This window comes from Lycium barbarum, chromosome 1, assembly GCF_019175385.1.
Source record: "Lycium barbarum isolate Lr01 chromosome 1, ASM1917538v2, whole genome shotgun sequence".
NCBI lineage: Eukaryota > Viridiplantae > Streptophyta > Magnoliopsida > Solanales > Solanaceae > Lycium > Lycium barbarum.
The window spans coordinates 17,049,696-17,068,093 of record NC_083337.1 but is presented as its reverse complement, the minus strand read 5'-3'; the positions used below and the strand labels follow the sequence as shown (position 1 = coordinate 17,068,093).

At 34.0% G+C, this 18,398-nt stretch overlaps 1 protein-coding gene across 1 annotated transcript; it reads right to left on the bottom strand.

Moving 5' to 3' along the window:
- Nucleotides 1–446: 446 nt before the first annotated feature.
- On the bottom strand, nt 447–8,028 carry LOC132632710 (ferric reduction oxidase 2-like). Its single transcript, XM_060348761.1, has 8 exons — nt 7,771–8,028; nt 6,675–6,777; nt 6,398–6,580; nt 5,360–5,594; nt 3,924–4,251; nt 2,984–3,227; nt 1,522–2,231; nt 447–851 (listed from the first exon to the last, which is right to left on the bottom strand). The coding sequence occupies exons 1-8, from the start codon at nt 7,952–7,954 to the stop codon at nt 712–714; spliced, it is 2,127 nt and encodes a 708-aa protein (XP_060204744.1). The 5' UTR covers nt 7,955–8,028; the 3' UTR covers nt 447–711.
- Between the last annotated feature and the right edge of the window lie 10,370 nt (nt 8,029–18,398).

Genomic DNA, 18,398 nt, shown 5'->3' with positions numbered 1-18,398 from the left:
TTTGGTTATTTTGTTCAGGATACCTTCCCATATTCCTAATCCAATGGCTTGACCTACATATATCTCTTATACACGTTAACACGAATGATGTATTCTCGTTTTGATTATTTAATTACGATGTAGGGTGAGGCCTAATACCCCACTAGGAAGGTGGCTCTGCACAAAAATAAAATGGCTCGATTATTTGAGATTCGGGCTACTCTAGTGAGGTATGCATGGAGGAATTCATTCATCTCCATCACACTCTTTTTCCATAAGAGCACTCAAAATAATTAAACGCTTTTGAAATTTTCTGATGGATTTTCCTTGCATAGGATATCCAATTTGGTTAATGCTTTCCTTTCTTTTTCTTCTTATTTCCTCCCAGAGATCTTCCCAGGGTATGAGGCCAAATTATTTCCCGATGAGTTCCCAGCCGATTTCTATAATCTATTCACAAAGTTATAGTAACTCTTTCAAGTTTCTACCCAAAAAATGGAGTATACAATAGGGACTAGCAAGAACATTATTATTTATATTTCAAGACGGAGGACACATGTTATTCTTCAAATTTACAGTAAAAACATTAAAACTCAAACCATAGCCGAAGGTAACAAAAAAGAACATTAATCTCTCTTTTTTTTTTTTTTTTTTTCCCCTTTCTTTGGGAGTAAGATAGAACCGTCTGATTTTTCTTCTGTGTATGTGTTATGAGTCTTCAAAATGTTGAAATCACCAACTAAAGCTGATGGACTCAAAATGAAGATTGGCTGCTAAACCAGATGAACATATGTTAGCAACTTCATGTCTCATCTTCTTTGGTCCACACACAAGAACTCCAACACTTGATTCTTTCCTCTCAAACAGGATTCCTGCAACCAAAATATAGAACATTCCTCTCAGTCAGTTCCACTCAGGGAAAGAGTAACCTGATCCCATAAATAGGTGTCAATTAAATCCCCTTAATTTATCGGAAATTATACTTTCTCGATTCGTCTCAATTTATGTGATAGTGTTTGACTGAGCACGAATAAAAGAAAGAAATGAGAACCTTTGTAACTTGTGATCTAAAATTAGTCACATATATTTGTGTGGCGATCATCTCACACAAATATAACATTTTTCGAATCCCTTTGATAGAAGGGAATCTTCTAATGTAGTGGCATTCTGGTTTCAAAATTGTTTTAGGTTGCAGGTTCGAATCCACTAGCATTGCATTTTCTTTATTTTTCTTGTTAGAATTTCTGACTCCAACGTCTGATTTTCATATATCATCATCATACTAAATTATATCTATATGTTACTTTAATTTATCACTTTATAAGTTCAACTATAAAGAAATACATTGTCCCAATTTACCAATTTACGTGAAGGGGTACGGAGGACAAAGGTCAAAAGTACAAGTCAACGTATCTAATGATTCAAAATATTTAAAAAGAGTTCGAAAAAATTATAGTAAAAAAAGAAATTGTTTGACTTCCCAAATAGTAACACCTTCACATAAAATGGTCTGTATCTAGTAGCATATTTTAGAGAACTTACTCTTTAGGTCTGGCCTTTCACCAAAATAGAGATTAGTAGATTGAACAAGTGATTGTTGAGGCAAACTCTCCAACTCCCTATCTGCATTATAGAACCAAGAATTTGGTGAGGCCATTGGAGTTGCCCCTTCCATATTCTGAATCTGTTTGGCTTCCATGGCATTGTGTCTCTTGTTCCAAACAAAAGCTGCAGTAGCTGTGATGGCTATGGATAATGACATAAATAACATATACAATACATACTTTTTTGGGTAAGAGTAGATCTTATAGGTGTTTTTATCAATAGGGTATATGTAAAATCTAGTTAAAACCCCTAGCGAAACGAGGAAAATAATGAAGGAAGATGATATTATTGCGCCGAGCCAAAGCCAACTATTTTTGCCAAGAATTGGAGTGATTGGCACATCAGAAGGATTGGGTTTGAACCAAATAGTCCTCAAATTTTTGTTGCTGTTTTCCATTGTGAGTTCTTTTTCTCTTGTTACATAAGCCTCAATTTGAACCTTCAATTTTGAAAATTCTGATGCGGTGCTAGAAATTGGAAGGATAAGATCTAACATAGTGAGGTCTGTTGAGTTCTTGAATACACTAATGAGGAGGATTTCTGGTGTATTGCATTTTAGTGATTCACTTGTGTGGATTAGTTCCCTTATGATGGATATAAAGGGGGTGATTCCACTCCCTCCACTCACCATAACCAATAAGTCATGCCTGCAAAACAAGAACATGCTGTAAATTTATTGTTCCATGCACATTAGTACACACATATAAAATGATCTCATTTTTCAATTTTTTCCATCTTTTAAAGCTATACTCTAGATCAATTTTGTCATCATTATTTTTAATCGAAGCGGCCTCTATACCTTATTCAAGCGATGATGCTGATTGTGAAAGTTGAGGGTTCTAGTGGTCAACGACGACACTAGTATAATTTGAACAATCTCAAAAAGGCCTTTCCTTGACCAGGATATAATCAAACATGTTTTGAATATTTTAAATTATTAATTACGGTGGATTGTAGTAGACTAGTAGTACTTTTTATATAATTTTACATATATAATTTTATTTCAGATCAAAACTAGAAGAATCTACACATCACATGAAAAATTAGGTATTTTAATTTGATTTTGTACTCCAAATCCCGCCACATAAAATGGGACGCAAAGAGTATCATTCCAAGAATTGAGAAGATACGATCAAACTAAAATATTTTTCAAGAAAAATGGGATAAAAAATAAAGGTATGTTTACACTAGCCGATCGGATTTACTATTTACTTTTCTTAGCTAGTATTCATAGATTATATGCAGTTATACATATCTTATATATATGCCAGCTATTTTCTGTTTAAGCGGTTGGGTGGATAACTATTTAATTAGGTGAATTCTTCAAAATAATTAAACAAAGGAGATTGATGATTTAGATGGAAAAATTGACACTCTCTTAGAAGTTCTTTTTTCGTACCTCAGAAAATGAGTGGAAGCAGGTCCATAAGGTCCTTCAACAGAGACAGCTAGATGATCAACAGGATTGGAAGAAGAAAGTGTCCGGTAAAGCTTCTTTGACCAACTTCCTTCTCCTTTAATTACAACACTGAGCTTCTCAGCCTCCAAATTACTACTTGAAGTAACTGTAAAAGGATGCCATTGCATCTTTGAAATGCTTGGTACATTCAGAAACATGATGCTAGTAGCACTGTAATTCAAACCTGGAAACCAACAATTTAAAACCAATATCAAACGTTATAAATTGGATCCACATGTTATATAATCATTTAACGTGTCTATTGCTAGTTGAAACTCTTGTTCTGTCATTTGCTTCGGGTTAATTTCCAGATAATCATCCAATTTTCAGTTGATTGCATCAGTCATAAAGCTATTTTTGTAAAGAAAAATAAGTTGGCCTATGCTTCTATATCACAAAAAAGTTAAAAGAAGTTAGGTGCTAATTAATCCGGTCCTACAAGCAGAAGTAGGCCGTCGATTCAACAACTCACCTTGTATAATTTCCATGCGCACCACTTAAAAAAACACAAAAGAATAATTTTAGGTCTTACCCTACTTAAAAAAAAAAACCAATGATGTGCCACATGTTGAAAGACATTCGATATTTGGTTGGGTCAGAAAAGAGGTCTTTTTAAGTGCTGACACATGTATATTGTGTAAGGTCAGTCGCTTACGTGGCTATACTTACATGACAATTTTGTACATATGGAAGCGTAGATGCGTTTCCTAGGGTCGAAGCTTTTATTTTTTGGCTTTTTTAGAATTTTCTATAAAGACATAGTTGAGTTATTTTTTTATTACAAAAATATAAAAAAAATTGACCTTCCTCAATAAATTGAAAGTTAGATGACCAATCCATAAAGTTACCTCTTACTACTTTTGTAAGTTGAAAAATTTACCTTTAGTTTTGGAGAAGTTAAGCTCGACAGTTTCACATGGTAGAATTCGAGCAGACACCAAACGAACATTTTTTCTGGATTGTAGGAATCTCAAGTATCTATCAATCATGAAAAGGTAGAAACCAGGCAGCATAATGCAGGCATAAGAGAACCCAACATGGAAGACAAAGAATATGATGAAGAGGATGTAAAGGTGATGTGTGTAGAAAAAGAGCTCAAATATTTTTCTCCTTATGCGTGGGATTGTTGTTGCCCACATGACCAATCCACATAGCAATGCCAACTCTCCAGCCAAATTCGAGATGTCATTCTTTGCCCATTTCAACATCTGTTAATATCAATTACAAACTAAAAGTAAGTAAAGTTGATCGGAGATTTAAGTTCTATGCACCGATCATATAAATTTAATATTTATACAGTTAGATCACTTATAGATAGCGGTAGAGTGAGAATTTTTACTAAGGAAAATTCAAAGTATAAAGAAGTAAACGCATATAAGAAGCCAAGGAGATTCATCGTCTGCTATATAAATATGGGAGAGTCCAAAATATAAAGGAATAAATACGTAGGAAATCAAGAGAATTCAACTTCTACTATATATACATTAAAAAAGAGTTTGTGTACAAAAAAAAAAAAAAAAGCATCCCTAGCTTCACCCCAACTTATAAAATAAAAATGGTAACTAACCTGATATATGTCAAGTTAAATCCACCCACTAACTTGTGGTAGTATCTTTTCCTGTTTTTGATTATTGGAGGAAAATTTCTTAAAATATTTTGTCACCAGAGGAATAAGAGTTGACATTTGACAATGTTCCAATCAAGATCTATAGGTTATTCTTTTAATTTATTTTATGGAGAGTACATGTTTCACTTAAATAAATAAAAGGAGCCGACCACCATGGTCAGCATGTCAAACCAAAAAAAAGGAAGAATCCAAACCACAGAATAAGATGGAATAGAATGTGCCGCAATTCTCCTTCCCTTTTTCTTAATTTTTATTTATTTATTTTATAAACAAAAGGGAAATTAGAGGAAAAACATTAAAAAAAAAACAAAAAACAAATAAAGCATATTACACTCACTTCATCATGGCGAAACAAGAACTCTACACTACTACGTCATGTTTATGTAATCGAATCCGTATTTAAAGAAGTAGTCTTTTGTTGATAGAGAGAGGCAATTAGAATTTAAATCCAAGACACAGTTAACTATGATTTTCATAACGTCCATTGATGATATCATCCCTCGCATTAATTTATATATATTGTTTCTTTAAATCAAAAAGAAATTTAAATGTTTTTCGTCACTTCTCAAAGTAATATAATTTTCTTATTTTAAGTATATTATATTGGACTACATCCATAAAACATTCATTTCATCTTTAGATAACACGAGAGAAAAATCCAAAAGCAATATAATGGTGTACTTAATTACCTCGGATAATTGATGTGTGGTAGCCCAATAGATAATGTAACAAATGCCGTGAGTAGAGAATAAAGTCATAACCATATGTCCTAGCCATATATGGTACTTTATGCTTGCTTCTGAAGTCAGACCAAATATTTGTAGCACTGAAGACCCTCTTGTTACTGGAAATAACAGAAAAGCTAGGCAAATATTTCCAACAAGTCCTAGCCTTAGTGCCACTGAATCCAATTTAGCTTGCCACCTGCGCGCCAATTTTTAATTGATCACTATCAGTTCAATTTCGCATACTTTAAGAGTATATTTGACCTTTTTCTCTTATCCATTAGCTAATTAGGTTAATTAAGGGCTCCCATTAAATTAAGGACATATTTGGACCAACTATTGAACAGTAAGGACATATTTGAGCTAAACTATTAACGAAGAGCATATTTGCTCAATTTTGACGAAGTGCATATCTGCTCAATTTCGAATACGTTATGGGCATACCTAAACCATTTCCATAAAACAAATTCAATTTATTTAGATAACTATATTTACGACCAGAGGAAGTGTGATTTGTTATTAAGTTTTGGCTATGCAATTTACATATTCTTTTATAATATTAAATCACCTAAAAGATAATCACAAATAACTAATCGTTCATAATAAGTGGAACTAGTTATTTTTAAAATAATAAGGTAGACAATAGTGGCGGAGCCACATAGAGCCGAGGGTGTTCATGCGAACCCCCTCGGCGGAAAAAAAAGATTGTTTTTACAAGGTTAAAATTATTTTTTATGTATATATTGTAGATGTTGAACCCCCTTAGGTTTCTTCGTATGTTTACTTTTTTATATTTTGAACCCCTCGGCGGAAATCCTGACTCCGCCACTCGTAGACAACCTGCTATTATATATTAAAATATATAGAATTATTGTGTAAAAAATAATTGTAAATCCTTTAAAAAAAAAGAAATATACGTGTACTATATTAAAATATATTTTGAAACAAGTAGCACTATACGTGTACACCTAATATTATAAAATTAAAGATAGAACATCGTACACTTGTTCTCCACTTGCTGCAGCAGACTTTGGTGTGATTTTGATAAAGCTGATATGCAAGTAATTTGAAAATGACCACACCAAGAGGGCAATGAACATGATAAAAAACATAAGTTCGGTCCTCGAAACAATCCCAAGACCTTTGATGATCACTGGCCTTCTCCATGTAGCCAACTTATGTTTTCTGTTAAAAAAAAAAGAAGGAATAATCAGTATATTTTTGTGTATATTTAATTTTTTGTGTATCGAAGAAAAAGAATTTAAGAAGACTTGCATACTCTTTGATTTTGCTATCGTGGCAATTTTTCCCTAGATGGAGGTATATGCATCCCAAGGCGGCAATAAATAAGACAGGAAATGTGTATATCAACATTGTTGCACCTGTAAAAAATCTCAATATTAAATTTACGATGAAGAACAAAAAGAAATTATGTAAAGTCCAGTGAGGGGAAAAAAAAATAGTTGAAAAATATAATTAAGTAAATGAAATTGCGCTTGGTCTCTCAAATGACTTAAATTTTTAGATAAATGATCACACATAAATGTTCCTGAATTCAAATTTCACCGCCATCTAACACCACAAAGAATTTTCATGCATAGCTTGGCTAGCAGCCCATCAAAGGCTGCAGACCAAGGGGAGACTGTACAGATTTGGCATTTCCCAAGACAACCTCTATGTAGTATGTGGCAATAATGAAGAGACAACTGCTCACTTGTTCTTTGAATGTCATTTATCAAACAGTTGCCTGGAAGGGATCCTAAAATGGTTGAAGATCAACATACACAACAAGGAAGGAGTGGGATTATGGAAGAGAATGATAAGGAAAATACAAGGCAGAAAATGCAGGGAATTCGTTATGGCAGTTCTAACAGCTCTAGTGTACTTCATATGGAAGGCAAGAAATGAAGCACTCTGGGACAACAAAGTAACTCTACCTCAGAAACTGATTGAGAAGGTGCAACAGGAATGCAAAGTAACAGCAATGGAATATGTGGCAAATGGAAGAGCAAGCAGAGGGAAGGATTGGATAGTACATCTATATAGGGAAGAAAATACTTAAAGTATAGAGATCACAGATGGATAGGATTAGGAAGAAAGAAGAGATAGATAGGGAACTTTGATTATATTTTACCTACTGTATGTTACTGTATGTTACTGTATTTGCGGAAGGATGAAGGAATAAAATTTTCAGTTTACCAAAAAAAGAAATCATGCGTTTGAATCATGAAAAAGTGTCAGACCCGCACGTGAGAGGTATAATGAAGATATAATCAATTGAAATAAAAGTTTAATATTTTTAGATGAAATAGTCACACACTTCGTTAAATGGAAAAAAAAAAGGCAAGGTAAAGAAGTACTAGGAATATTCTAACCTTGAATTCCAAAATATGTAGAGTTGGTCTGAGCTCGGAGATAGGGTAACCATGTCTTCTTATAGACATAGGTTGCTGTCATAATCCAAAGGAAAAAATAACCAACAGAGACTGTTAGAATTAGGGCCATTATTGCTGCTCTAAAGCCATTATTTGATGATCGTTGAGTCACTTTTGGATCCATAGTAATATAGTATATATGTATCTTATAATAGGATGAAAATGATTCTGGATGAAGAATGTTAAGGAATGATAGCTTATATATAAAGAGGAATAATTTGAAAAACAATAGTACTATTTGTGTGTGTGCGTGTGAGCTCATGCTAATATTTGAAGCAGCATGATACATGTACCTAATCTCCGAGTATTACGGCTGCATACTTCATCTTTACGTTGGATAATAATGTGTTAAATTCCATGTTGATAGCTAATAAAATGTTAATTGGAAAACAAAGCTAACAAAATGGCTTATGAAGGACAGGGGCACGTGGATATATAGCTCCACTTACCTTCATTGCGTGCTTCATGCAATACTGTACTTGCACTTTTGGAAGCTTAAACAGCCATTCTATTTCAAATAAAGATAGGGTTATACTATAAAATAATTAAAAGAAAAGAACAGACGAAAAAATATGGTTATATCCTTTTCTTATTTTTATTTGCCCTTAAAAATTTCTAAATTAAAGAACTACAGGAAAGGTAATATTCTGAGTTAGCCTCCTGTTATACACTAATATTTGAACAGGACCTGTAAACTTTTACCAAAAGAAAGAAGAGCTATCGGTCAGCCCTATAGTTAGACCGATATAGCTCGATCGTAAGTTGTATGCTAAAAACGTAAAATATTTCTATACTATAAGTGTATTTTAATTAGTTATAATCGGTTATATTGGTTGAGTCATGAGTGATATTCAAAAAAGAAAATGTGTTCTACCAAATTGAGAGAAATATTGGGATTTGACTTGCAAAGTAAATGAATACGTGGAAAACTTGTGTTTCTGTGAGACTAGGAGACGCGGTGGGCGCGGTGGATTCGTGTTTACACGTGCCCCTATATTTACGTGTCAAATTACGTTCATAAGAATTTAATTTAAGTCCGCTAAATTATACTTCTAAGCTTTCAATTAATTAATAATTTTGACCTTTTAATTTAATATCAGATTTCTTTCTCTTTTGAGTTCAGTCTAATACTATACTGATGCTCCAAATTTTATACTCCTTGATGTATGGAGATATTTAATTACGAGTATATTCTTTGATAAGGAAAGATAAAATTAATTTAGACAAAAGCATTTTTAAAATATTGAAATACAACAATTACAAAATTATTCAGGCAAGCTTAATGCCAAGTGAATAAAGCCTTTGTCTTAGGCTCCAAGATCTTGAGGCCCAAAAAGTTAGTATTTAGATTCGTAGCTTAAAACTTATGTTTATAGAAAAAAGAAGTACAAAATCGTTGAAAAAAGATGGTGCCTGGAAAGGAATTTTTTGGAGACAATGATTGTAACAGATGAATAATTTAAAATGTTAGAAGCTAAATTTTTAAATAGATTTTATACAATTTTATCATAAAAGTTTAAGGCCTCTTGCTATAATTTAACTTTTAAACCACTAATTTTATTGAATCGCCTCGTCATCTAATAGTCTGTTTGGTCAAGCTTTTAAAAACAATTTATTTTAAAAAATACTTTTAAAAAAAGTACTTTTAGCTAAAAGCAGTTTGTGTTTGGCCAATTAATTTAAAAAGTACTTTTGAGCAGCAATTAGTGTTTGGTCAAGTATTTAAAAAGTGCTTCTATGTGTATTTTTCTCAAAAGTACTTTTCACTTTTGGGCAAAAGCTATTGTTTTTAGTTTCTGAAAAACTGCTTCTGCTACTCTCCAAAAGCACTTATTTTTTCCCAAAAGCTTGACCAAACACCTCACTTTTTTTTAAAATAAGCACTTATTGAAAAAATAAGTACTTTAAGGGGAAAAATAAGCTTGGCCAAATAGGCTATAAGTGTAGGGTACAATTGGTAGCTAATAGTCATAGTAAATCACCAATTTGAGTGTTCTTGAGGATACAAGGGAAAATTTTGTTAAATAGTAGTATTAATTTATCAAATTTTGACTAAATAAGATTCCAGATGTTGTTCTATTTGCCTCAGAGATAGGCAGCTTATTGAGCACTTTGTAGGGTGACAAACAAATTAGAGAAAAAGTTGCTGTTACAATTACGTAAAAGCTCCACATGGAAATTAATATTGCCAAACAAATGGCAAATGATAACTGCAATAGTTCATACACGTAAACCAACTTCCATTTCTAAGAGCTGAATAGAGTAAGATAGCGTTCCTCCACTAATTTGGAGAACATAGTTGTCACTTGTTCCCATGGGACATGGCAATGATTCTGTTGAAAACAGATGTTTGTTGAACCCCTAGGAAAAGATGTCAAATCTCTAGGAAATTTCTGCGATAGTACTGCACTAAAAATTATGCGTATATAGCTAGAGTTAATTCATTATACTGTTATCTAAAATGGGATAAAATTACGTATTTAAAGGTCAAAAAAAGATGGTACATATTTGTAATATATGTCACTTAGATTTTTCTTGCATGAGGATGAATTTCTTGAAATCAGTTTCCTTGGACGTATGAAATTGAAACTTGAACAAACCTTCCCATGTTTTGTAAAATGAAGCAAAGTTGAGCTCAGCCAACTTGAACTCATTATGACGTATCAAAAACAAGGGCTTGACCCTATCCTACGTGCATCTGGTACATTTACCCATTGAAAATTTTACAGACTTGTTTCATCCTTTATTAAATATAATAAGCAAAAATATATAATATAATATATTTTAATTTGGAATCCAAATTTCTTTGCATTTGTCTATATTTTGGTGAATAGAGCTTATGATGCATGTGTTGGTGATAAGTAATAGTATAAGTATTCGCAAAATAATTAAGATGTACAGAAATTAAATTTTCCCAAACTCCATGGGATAAAAAGAAAAGTAAATAATAAGGATTTACAATAGTTCTCAAGCAATGACGGATGTACGACACGAGTATTGGGTCACCTAAATACCGTGTTTTCAATATGAAGTACATATATGTATGTAAAATTCTCAAATTTTTTAATAAATGTGTAGATTCTGAACTCATAGTTTAAAGAATGTACCAAGTTTAGTAGTAAGAACCTAAAAATTTGAATTCATCAAATTAAAATGCTAATCCGCCTTTAATCTCAAGACATTTAGAATTAAGGATAATCGTTATTATACTGAGCGTTAAAAAATAATATAACCAAATGTTCTATAGTCAAATATACACACGGTCTAAACGAGCGATTTGAATCCTTTCCTCGCTGGCTAGTTGGAATAAATATCTCAACAATAACTTTTATTAAAACCCATTTTTCTAACCGTGTTACCTATAAAACGAATCCCTCTTTTATTTACTGAAGAAGACGCAAGTGATACAAATGAATACACATTTGATGGCTAATTCTGTAAATCATAATCTCGAGTCGGAGGCTTCATCTCTAAATTTCGGCTTTTTAAATAAGAGGAAATACATAGTCCCTTAGAATTGCATAAAACAATTTAGTGCAATTCGAACATAGTTTTAACATAAATTAATTGTCGGAAATTCCCAAGTTTTCTAGAGAAATCCACCGTGCAGAAAAGCAAAACAATCCAACAAACACGACCTTAAAAGGTGCTGATCTGCTGATGTCACCAAAATATTAACGGTCCGATTTTTCCGTCTTCAATCTTCTAAACGCTTCCTCATAGTAACTTACATGGGCCTTTTAATTAAAGGTGATAAAAAAGTTTTAAAATTGAGTTGGAGTAACTTTAGTTTTTTAATTGAGTAGGGGTGATTAACTTTAGATTAGTGATTAGAGAGTTTTGATTTGCCCCAAACCTATACTTTTAACACTTTGACCTCAAGCTTTGTTTTTTACACTCTGCCCCCAAGTTTTATTTTTAACACTTTGACTCAACCCATATAAATCCTACCGAGCCAAAAAAAACGCACCAATTTTTCTGTTTGCCTGCATCGTTTCCACCATTTTTTGCTCTTCTTTTTTGCTTCATTTCTTCTTCTTCTTCTTATTCTGCTGCTCATTTCTTCATCTTCATCATCGTCTAATTGCTTTCTTCTTTCTTCTTCTTCTTCGTCTGCCATTGTTGCTCAAGAAAGAAAAAAACAAGACCACCCGATTTTGCAATTTTTTGACTGGATTTCATTCGTGTAGCACTGGGAATTACTTCATAAGTGCTTACTCTCATTCCATTGTTCTGCTTTCTTCTTCTTCTTCTTCTTCTTCTTCGTCCTCCATTGTTGCTCAAGAAAGAAAAAAATGTGACCACCCGATTTTGCAATTTTCTGACTTGATTTTGTTGGTGTAGCACTGGGAATTACTTCATAAGTGTTTTCCGCTCATTTGGTAAGTACAACAATACTGTTTTATTTCAATTTTTCATCAGGGTATAAATCTACTGATTTTCCAACAATTTACAGTAGCTGTTGTAGTTTTTGCAACAGATAATGTGTTGTTGCAACTTCTACAACAGATTATGAAGTTGTTGTAATTGTTGTATAAATAACCTGCAACAACTAAGTGAGTTGTTGCAACAGGTATTCCACTTGTTGCAACAACTCAACGATCTGTTGGAGTCAACTTCAGTTTTTGTCTGAAACAGAACCCAAAAAATTAAAGCTGCTTCCAACAGATTATTGACTTGCTGCAACAAGTTGTCTACTTGTTGCAACAGGTATTCCACTTGTTGCAACAACTCAACGATCTATTGGAGTCAGCTTCAGTTTTTGTTTGAAACAGAACCCAAAAATCTGAAGCTGCTTCCAACAGATTATTGACTTGCTGCAACAAATGGAATACCTATTGCAACAAGTAGCCAACTTGTTGCAGCAAGTCAATAATTTGTTGGACATCTTCAACAGTCTGAAACAGAACCAAAAAAACTGAAGCTGCTTCCAACAGATTATTGACTTGTTGCAACAAGTGGACTACTTGTTGCAATAGGTAATACACTTGTTGCAACAAGTCAATAATCTGTTGGAACAACTGCTGCTGCTGTTTCATTTTGTTATAGTTTGGTATGTACTCTCATGACCAATTTTTTGTTAAACAAAATATCTTCAGGTACCTCGAACACCACTAATGGAGGACTCAATAAAAATAGGGGTTGATTGCCATGGTGAATGGATCAAGAAGAACAATCGATATATTTGGCGATGGAAGGGTAGTGACACGTTAGAGACGATAGCGATGACTGTCCAAGGAGATGTTCTGTTTGATGATTTTATAAACCATCATCGCCTATTGCGAATTAACTTGTGAACCAAAAGATCTTGCTATCACTTACATGCACAGCTCTTTTGAAAATCATAGGGTCTTGCCATTTAAGATAACTGATCAGGTTCGTTTGCGTGCTTATTTGAATGATGTAGCTAGGCCTATTTTAAGGGTATACATTGTTGGAAGCCTGGTAGAGAACCAAAATTTATCTCAAGACCAACAAAATGTGTTTAATGAATTAGATGGGGTGGATGTGGATATCCCAGATAATGGAAGTGGGGCTGACCCGATTCCTATACCCAAAGTTGCGAGTAATACAGTGGGCACTACACAATTAATACAATCTAGTCATGTTCAAGATGATGAAACAGGTTTTTATAAAGGAATGTCATTCAAGAACAAGGAAGCACTAGCAACTTCGTTGAAACTTGCTTGCTTGAAGAAAGATTTTAGAATCAAGAAGGTGATTAATTCGCGTACTGTGTATTGCTTTAGATGTGTACATCCGGAGTGCAAGTAGTGGCTAAGGGCTGTGAAGCTTTTAAGTTTTGACAGATTTTGTATCAGAACCTACATAAAGCATCACACATGTGGTTCTGTGCACATTATGAGCCTTAATCCACACGCTACAAGCGAAAGTCATTGGTGAATACTTCAAAGATAAGTTTCCTTACGGTAAAGGCCCATCTACAAAAGATATGAGTCAATTAATCCGTACAAATTTAGGTTGTAAGGTAAGTTATTGGAAGGTATGGAAGGGCATGGATATCGCAAAGGCTTTGACAAGGGAGACACATGAGCACGGGTATGCGGTGCTTGATGTGTACCGTTATATGCTTCATTCTGCAAATCCAGGAAGTAAGACGACATTGAATGTTGATGAAAATAGGAAGTTCAAGTACTTTTTTGTATCCTATAAGGCTTGGATGCTTGGTTTTGCGCAAATGAAAAAAAGTCATTGCTGTCGATGGGACATTCTTGAGGAGCAAGTACGAAGGAGTGTTGTTTTCAGCAGTCACACAAGATGCAGAGAATCATATTTTTCCAGTGGCATTTTGTGTAGTGGACAAAGAGTGTGATGCTTCGTACAAATATTTTTTTGAACAAATGAGAAGCTATATAGAGGATAACCTTGAGTTGTGCATAATTTATAATAGATATCCAAGTATCAAAAGGCGGTTTCAATTGTCTTCCCTACATGTCATTATGGTTTTTGCATGAGGCACCCAGGGGAAAAACTTAGAACCATCTTTCATAATGGGGCGGTAGTATCTCAATTTTATAAAGCAGCAAAAACGTACAATATTGGTGTCTTCAATGCCCATTTCAATCAAATTAGAGATTTGGTTCCTGGGGCCGCCGAACATCTTGTACGTGCTAGATTCCACAGATGGAGCAGGGCATTCTGCCCGGAAATAGGCATTTGCACATTTTTGTTTCCAACAAGTAACATATCTGCTGCAACTAATAGGTAACTTGTTGCGGCAGATATTGTACTTGTTGTGATTTTTCCAACAGCTGAGCCTCAGCCACCTGTTCCAACACTAATATGTTTGTTTTGTCAGGTATAATTTTATAACGACAAACGCTGCTGAGTCGGTGAACTCAATGTTCAATGTTGAAAGAGAATTTCCCATTACTGCTCTATTTGATTCCATAAACAGGAGGTTTACTAAGAAATTTCATGAGAGGCGTATGGAGTTCATCGACTCACCAACCATCTTTGGTCTCTCAATGGAAACAAAATATCAAAATTTGTCAACTTGGGTAATAAGTTATTGGCCCATCAAATTGCCAACTACAAGTTCAGCGTCATCGGCCACAGTTCAGTTGCAACGGTCGATCTGCAAAGAAGATCTTGTACTTGTAGAGTTTTTGAACTGGACAAAATACCTTGCTCACATGCTATGGCAGCGCTTCGAGTCCAATATGGTAAAGACTTTGGAAGGAGGATTTATGACTACTCATCTTCATATTATAGGGTGGAGAATTACATAATTGCATATTGTGAGGAAATGAATCCCGTGCCTTCTGAAGAATCTTGGGAAGTTCCTATGGAGATTTTACAGAGAGAAATACCTCCTCCACATGTTGATCCGAGCAAATCGGGAAGAAGACGGACAAAAAGGAGGCGTGGAATCGATGAATCATTTGCAACGAGGAAAAACAAATGCTCCATATACAAAAAAGCTGGCCATAAAAAAACTACATACCCAAACCAAATCCATAGTTGTTAAACTTGCAATGTCTTGTCATAATAATTACTATTGTTTGTGTTTGTGAAATTGGATTTCATGACATTTTTATGTTGTTTCTGTTAGCGAACTTGGTTTAAATGATATGTTGATCTTACTCAAATCACCAATGTATGTTCTGTGGTTTTGTAATTTTTGAACAGTTTCCACTAAGTAAAAATTATGTTGCAACAGCTGTGTAACTTGTTGGGATTTTCCCAACTAGTAATCGGACTTGTTGCAGCAACTAACTTAACTTGGTTTTCCAACAAGTGATATGACTTGTTACAGTAAGTTATTTGGTGTTTTGAGTTTTTACAACAAATGGAATGAGTTGTTGTAGAAACTCCTTAACTTGTTGTGTTTTATCCAACAAGTGTTGTGACTTGTTCAACAACTATGTTACCTGCTGCAACAGATTATGCAATTGCTGCAACAGGTTATGCAATTGCTGCAACAGATTATGCAATTGCTGCAGCAGATCATGCAATTGCTGCAACAACTAGGATATGAGTCACATATATTTAGTGATTAATAGAGTGAACCAATGATATTTAGTGTTAAACGAAGGGATTCAATGATATTTAGTGATCAATATATTTATCTACTAACATCCTTAATGGATTAGACCGTAATTTCATTGATTAGATGGGTAATTCTAAGCGTATACTTCCCAAATCGAGCAATCGCTGGAGTAATTTGATGAGAACTACTTGATTAGCCCATATTTAGATGTAAACAAATAAAACCAATGATATTTATTGTTTACTATATGTACCTAACCACTTTGATGGTATTCTGAGTCAGGACATATGATCAACTAAGCTTATACTTCCCAAATCGAGCGATCGTTGCAGTAATTTGATGAGAACTACTTGATTCGTCCATATTATGTAAACAAAGAAAACCAATGATATTTATTTTTTACTATATGTACCTAAACAATTTGATGGTATTCTGAGTCAGGACATATGATCAACTAAACGTATTCTTCCCAAATCGAGTGATCCTTGGAGTAATTTGATGAGAACTACTCGATTCGCCCATATTTACATGTAAACAAAGAAAACCAATGATATTTATTGTTTACTATATGTACCTAACCAATTTGATGGTATTCTGAGTCAGGACATATGATCAACTAAGCGTATTCTTCCCAAATCGAGCGATCGTTGGAGTAATTTGATAAGAATTACTTGATTCGCCCATATTTAGATGTAAACAAAGAAAACCAATAATATTTATTGTTTACTATATGTACCTAACCAATTTGATGGTATTTTGAGTCAGGACATATGATCAACTAAGCGTATTCTTCCCAAATCGAGCGATGCTTGGAGTAATTTGATGAGAACTACATGATTCGCCCATATTTAGATGTAAACAAAGAAAACCAATGATATTTATTGTTTACTATATGTAACTTTTTAAACAGGTTACTCATTTGTTGCAACAGATAAGCCATTTGTTGCAACAGTTTATCAACTTGTTGCAACAACTAACCCATCTGTTGCAACAGATGTGTCAGTTGTTGCAACTTCTTCAACAACTGCTAGATTTGTTGCAACAACTGACTCATCTGTTGCAATAGATCAGAAACTTGTTACAATAGATCAACAACTTATTGCAACTTCTTCAACAACAGTTAGATTTGTCGCAACAACTGACCTATATGTTGTAACAACCGACTCATCTATTGCAATAGATTATCAACTTGTTGCAACAACTGAAGCATCTGTTGCAACAGATTACAAACTTGTTGCAACTTCTTCAACAACAGTTAGACATTTTTGATAACGTCCAAATACACTCCTCAAAGAGAAAGTGTACACGGTCGTATGCAATATATTTACCCAACTATGAGTCGGGGTCGATCCCACAGGGAACAATATGCTAGGCGATTAAGAAAGTATGAAATTATCACCAACTAAGCTAAAGCCAAACGATAGATAATATTTTGGGTTTTTGGAAAAGATTATCACTAATGCAAAAATATAAACTAACCTAGAAAGCAAGTAAATTGATCAATGGCCACAAGCATGGATACAAAGGAAATTACACTCAAGTAACGATCCAATATATTTTATGATATTACAACTAAGAGCGGGTCTATGTTAATAGATAATGATTTCTAAAATCTCATTGAAAGTTTCTCAACCAAATCAATGAATTTCACTCTAAGCTTTCTCAAGCCTTAGAGTGTGATGTTAAACACAATCAATTCAACCTCAAGTTAACTATCCTATCTCTAGCTCAAGTTATTAGATGGGTTTAATGACCCAAATCCTTGCTATCAAACTCTTTTCCTAACTTTCACTTTCTTTCTCAAGCAAAGTAAAAGTGCTTAGGCACAAATAATGTTTGCAACCATTAGGAGATATTTAAGCATGAAGAGTTAATAGAAAAACAATAAACCCACTTCATTAGAAATAAAAATCATTCAATACATAAGCATAACAAGAGATTCAATCCAAACTTTAATCAAGAATATTTTCATAAACAAGATTCAAGTATTGAAATGAAATACTACACACTTAGATATACAATACAAAACATGGAATTGAAGAAAGGTTTAAGAATTATCTCATTTAAGAACTTCAATCTTCTCCTCCAATGGTGTAGGTGAAGGAAACCCTAGCCCCCAAGCTTGCAAAATGGCAAAAGATGTGTTTTACAAACCCTAAAAGAGTATTTATATCATCCCAAAAACGGAAACAAAATCTGGGCAAAAATACCCTCGTGCACAACATGCTGCACAACATGCGGTTCGCATGTTCAACATGCTGCACCGCATGTTCAACATGCTGCACAACATGTTGTTCGCATGTTGAACATGCTGCACCGCATGTTGAACATGCTGCTTCGCATGTTCAACATGCTGCTTCGCATGTTCAACATGCTGCACCGCATGTTCAACATGCTGCACCGCATGTTCAACATGCTGCACGCATGTGTTGCTAGCATATGCTGCCAGAAAGTGCTTCTTGTTCAATTTTTGCTCCGTTTTGCTTCATTTTGCTCTCCGGACATCTTATCCTACAAAACAACATAAAAACACACAAAGTAACAACAAAAGTTC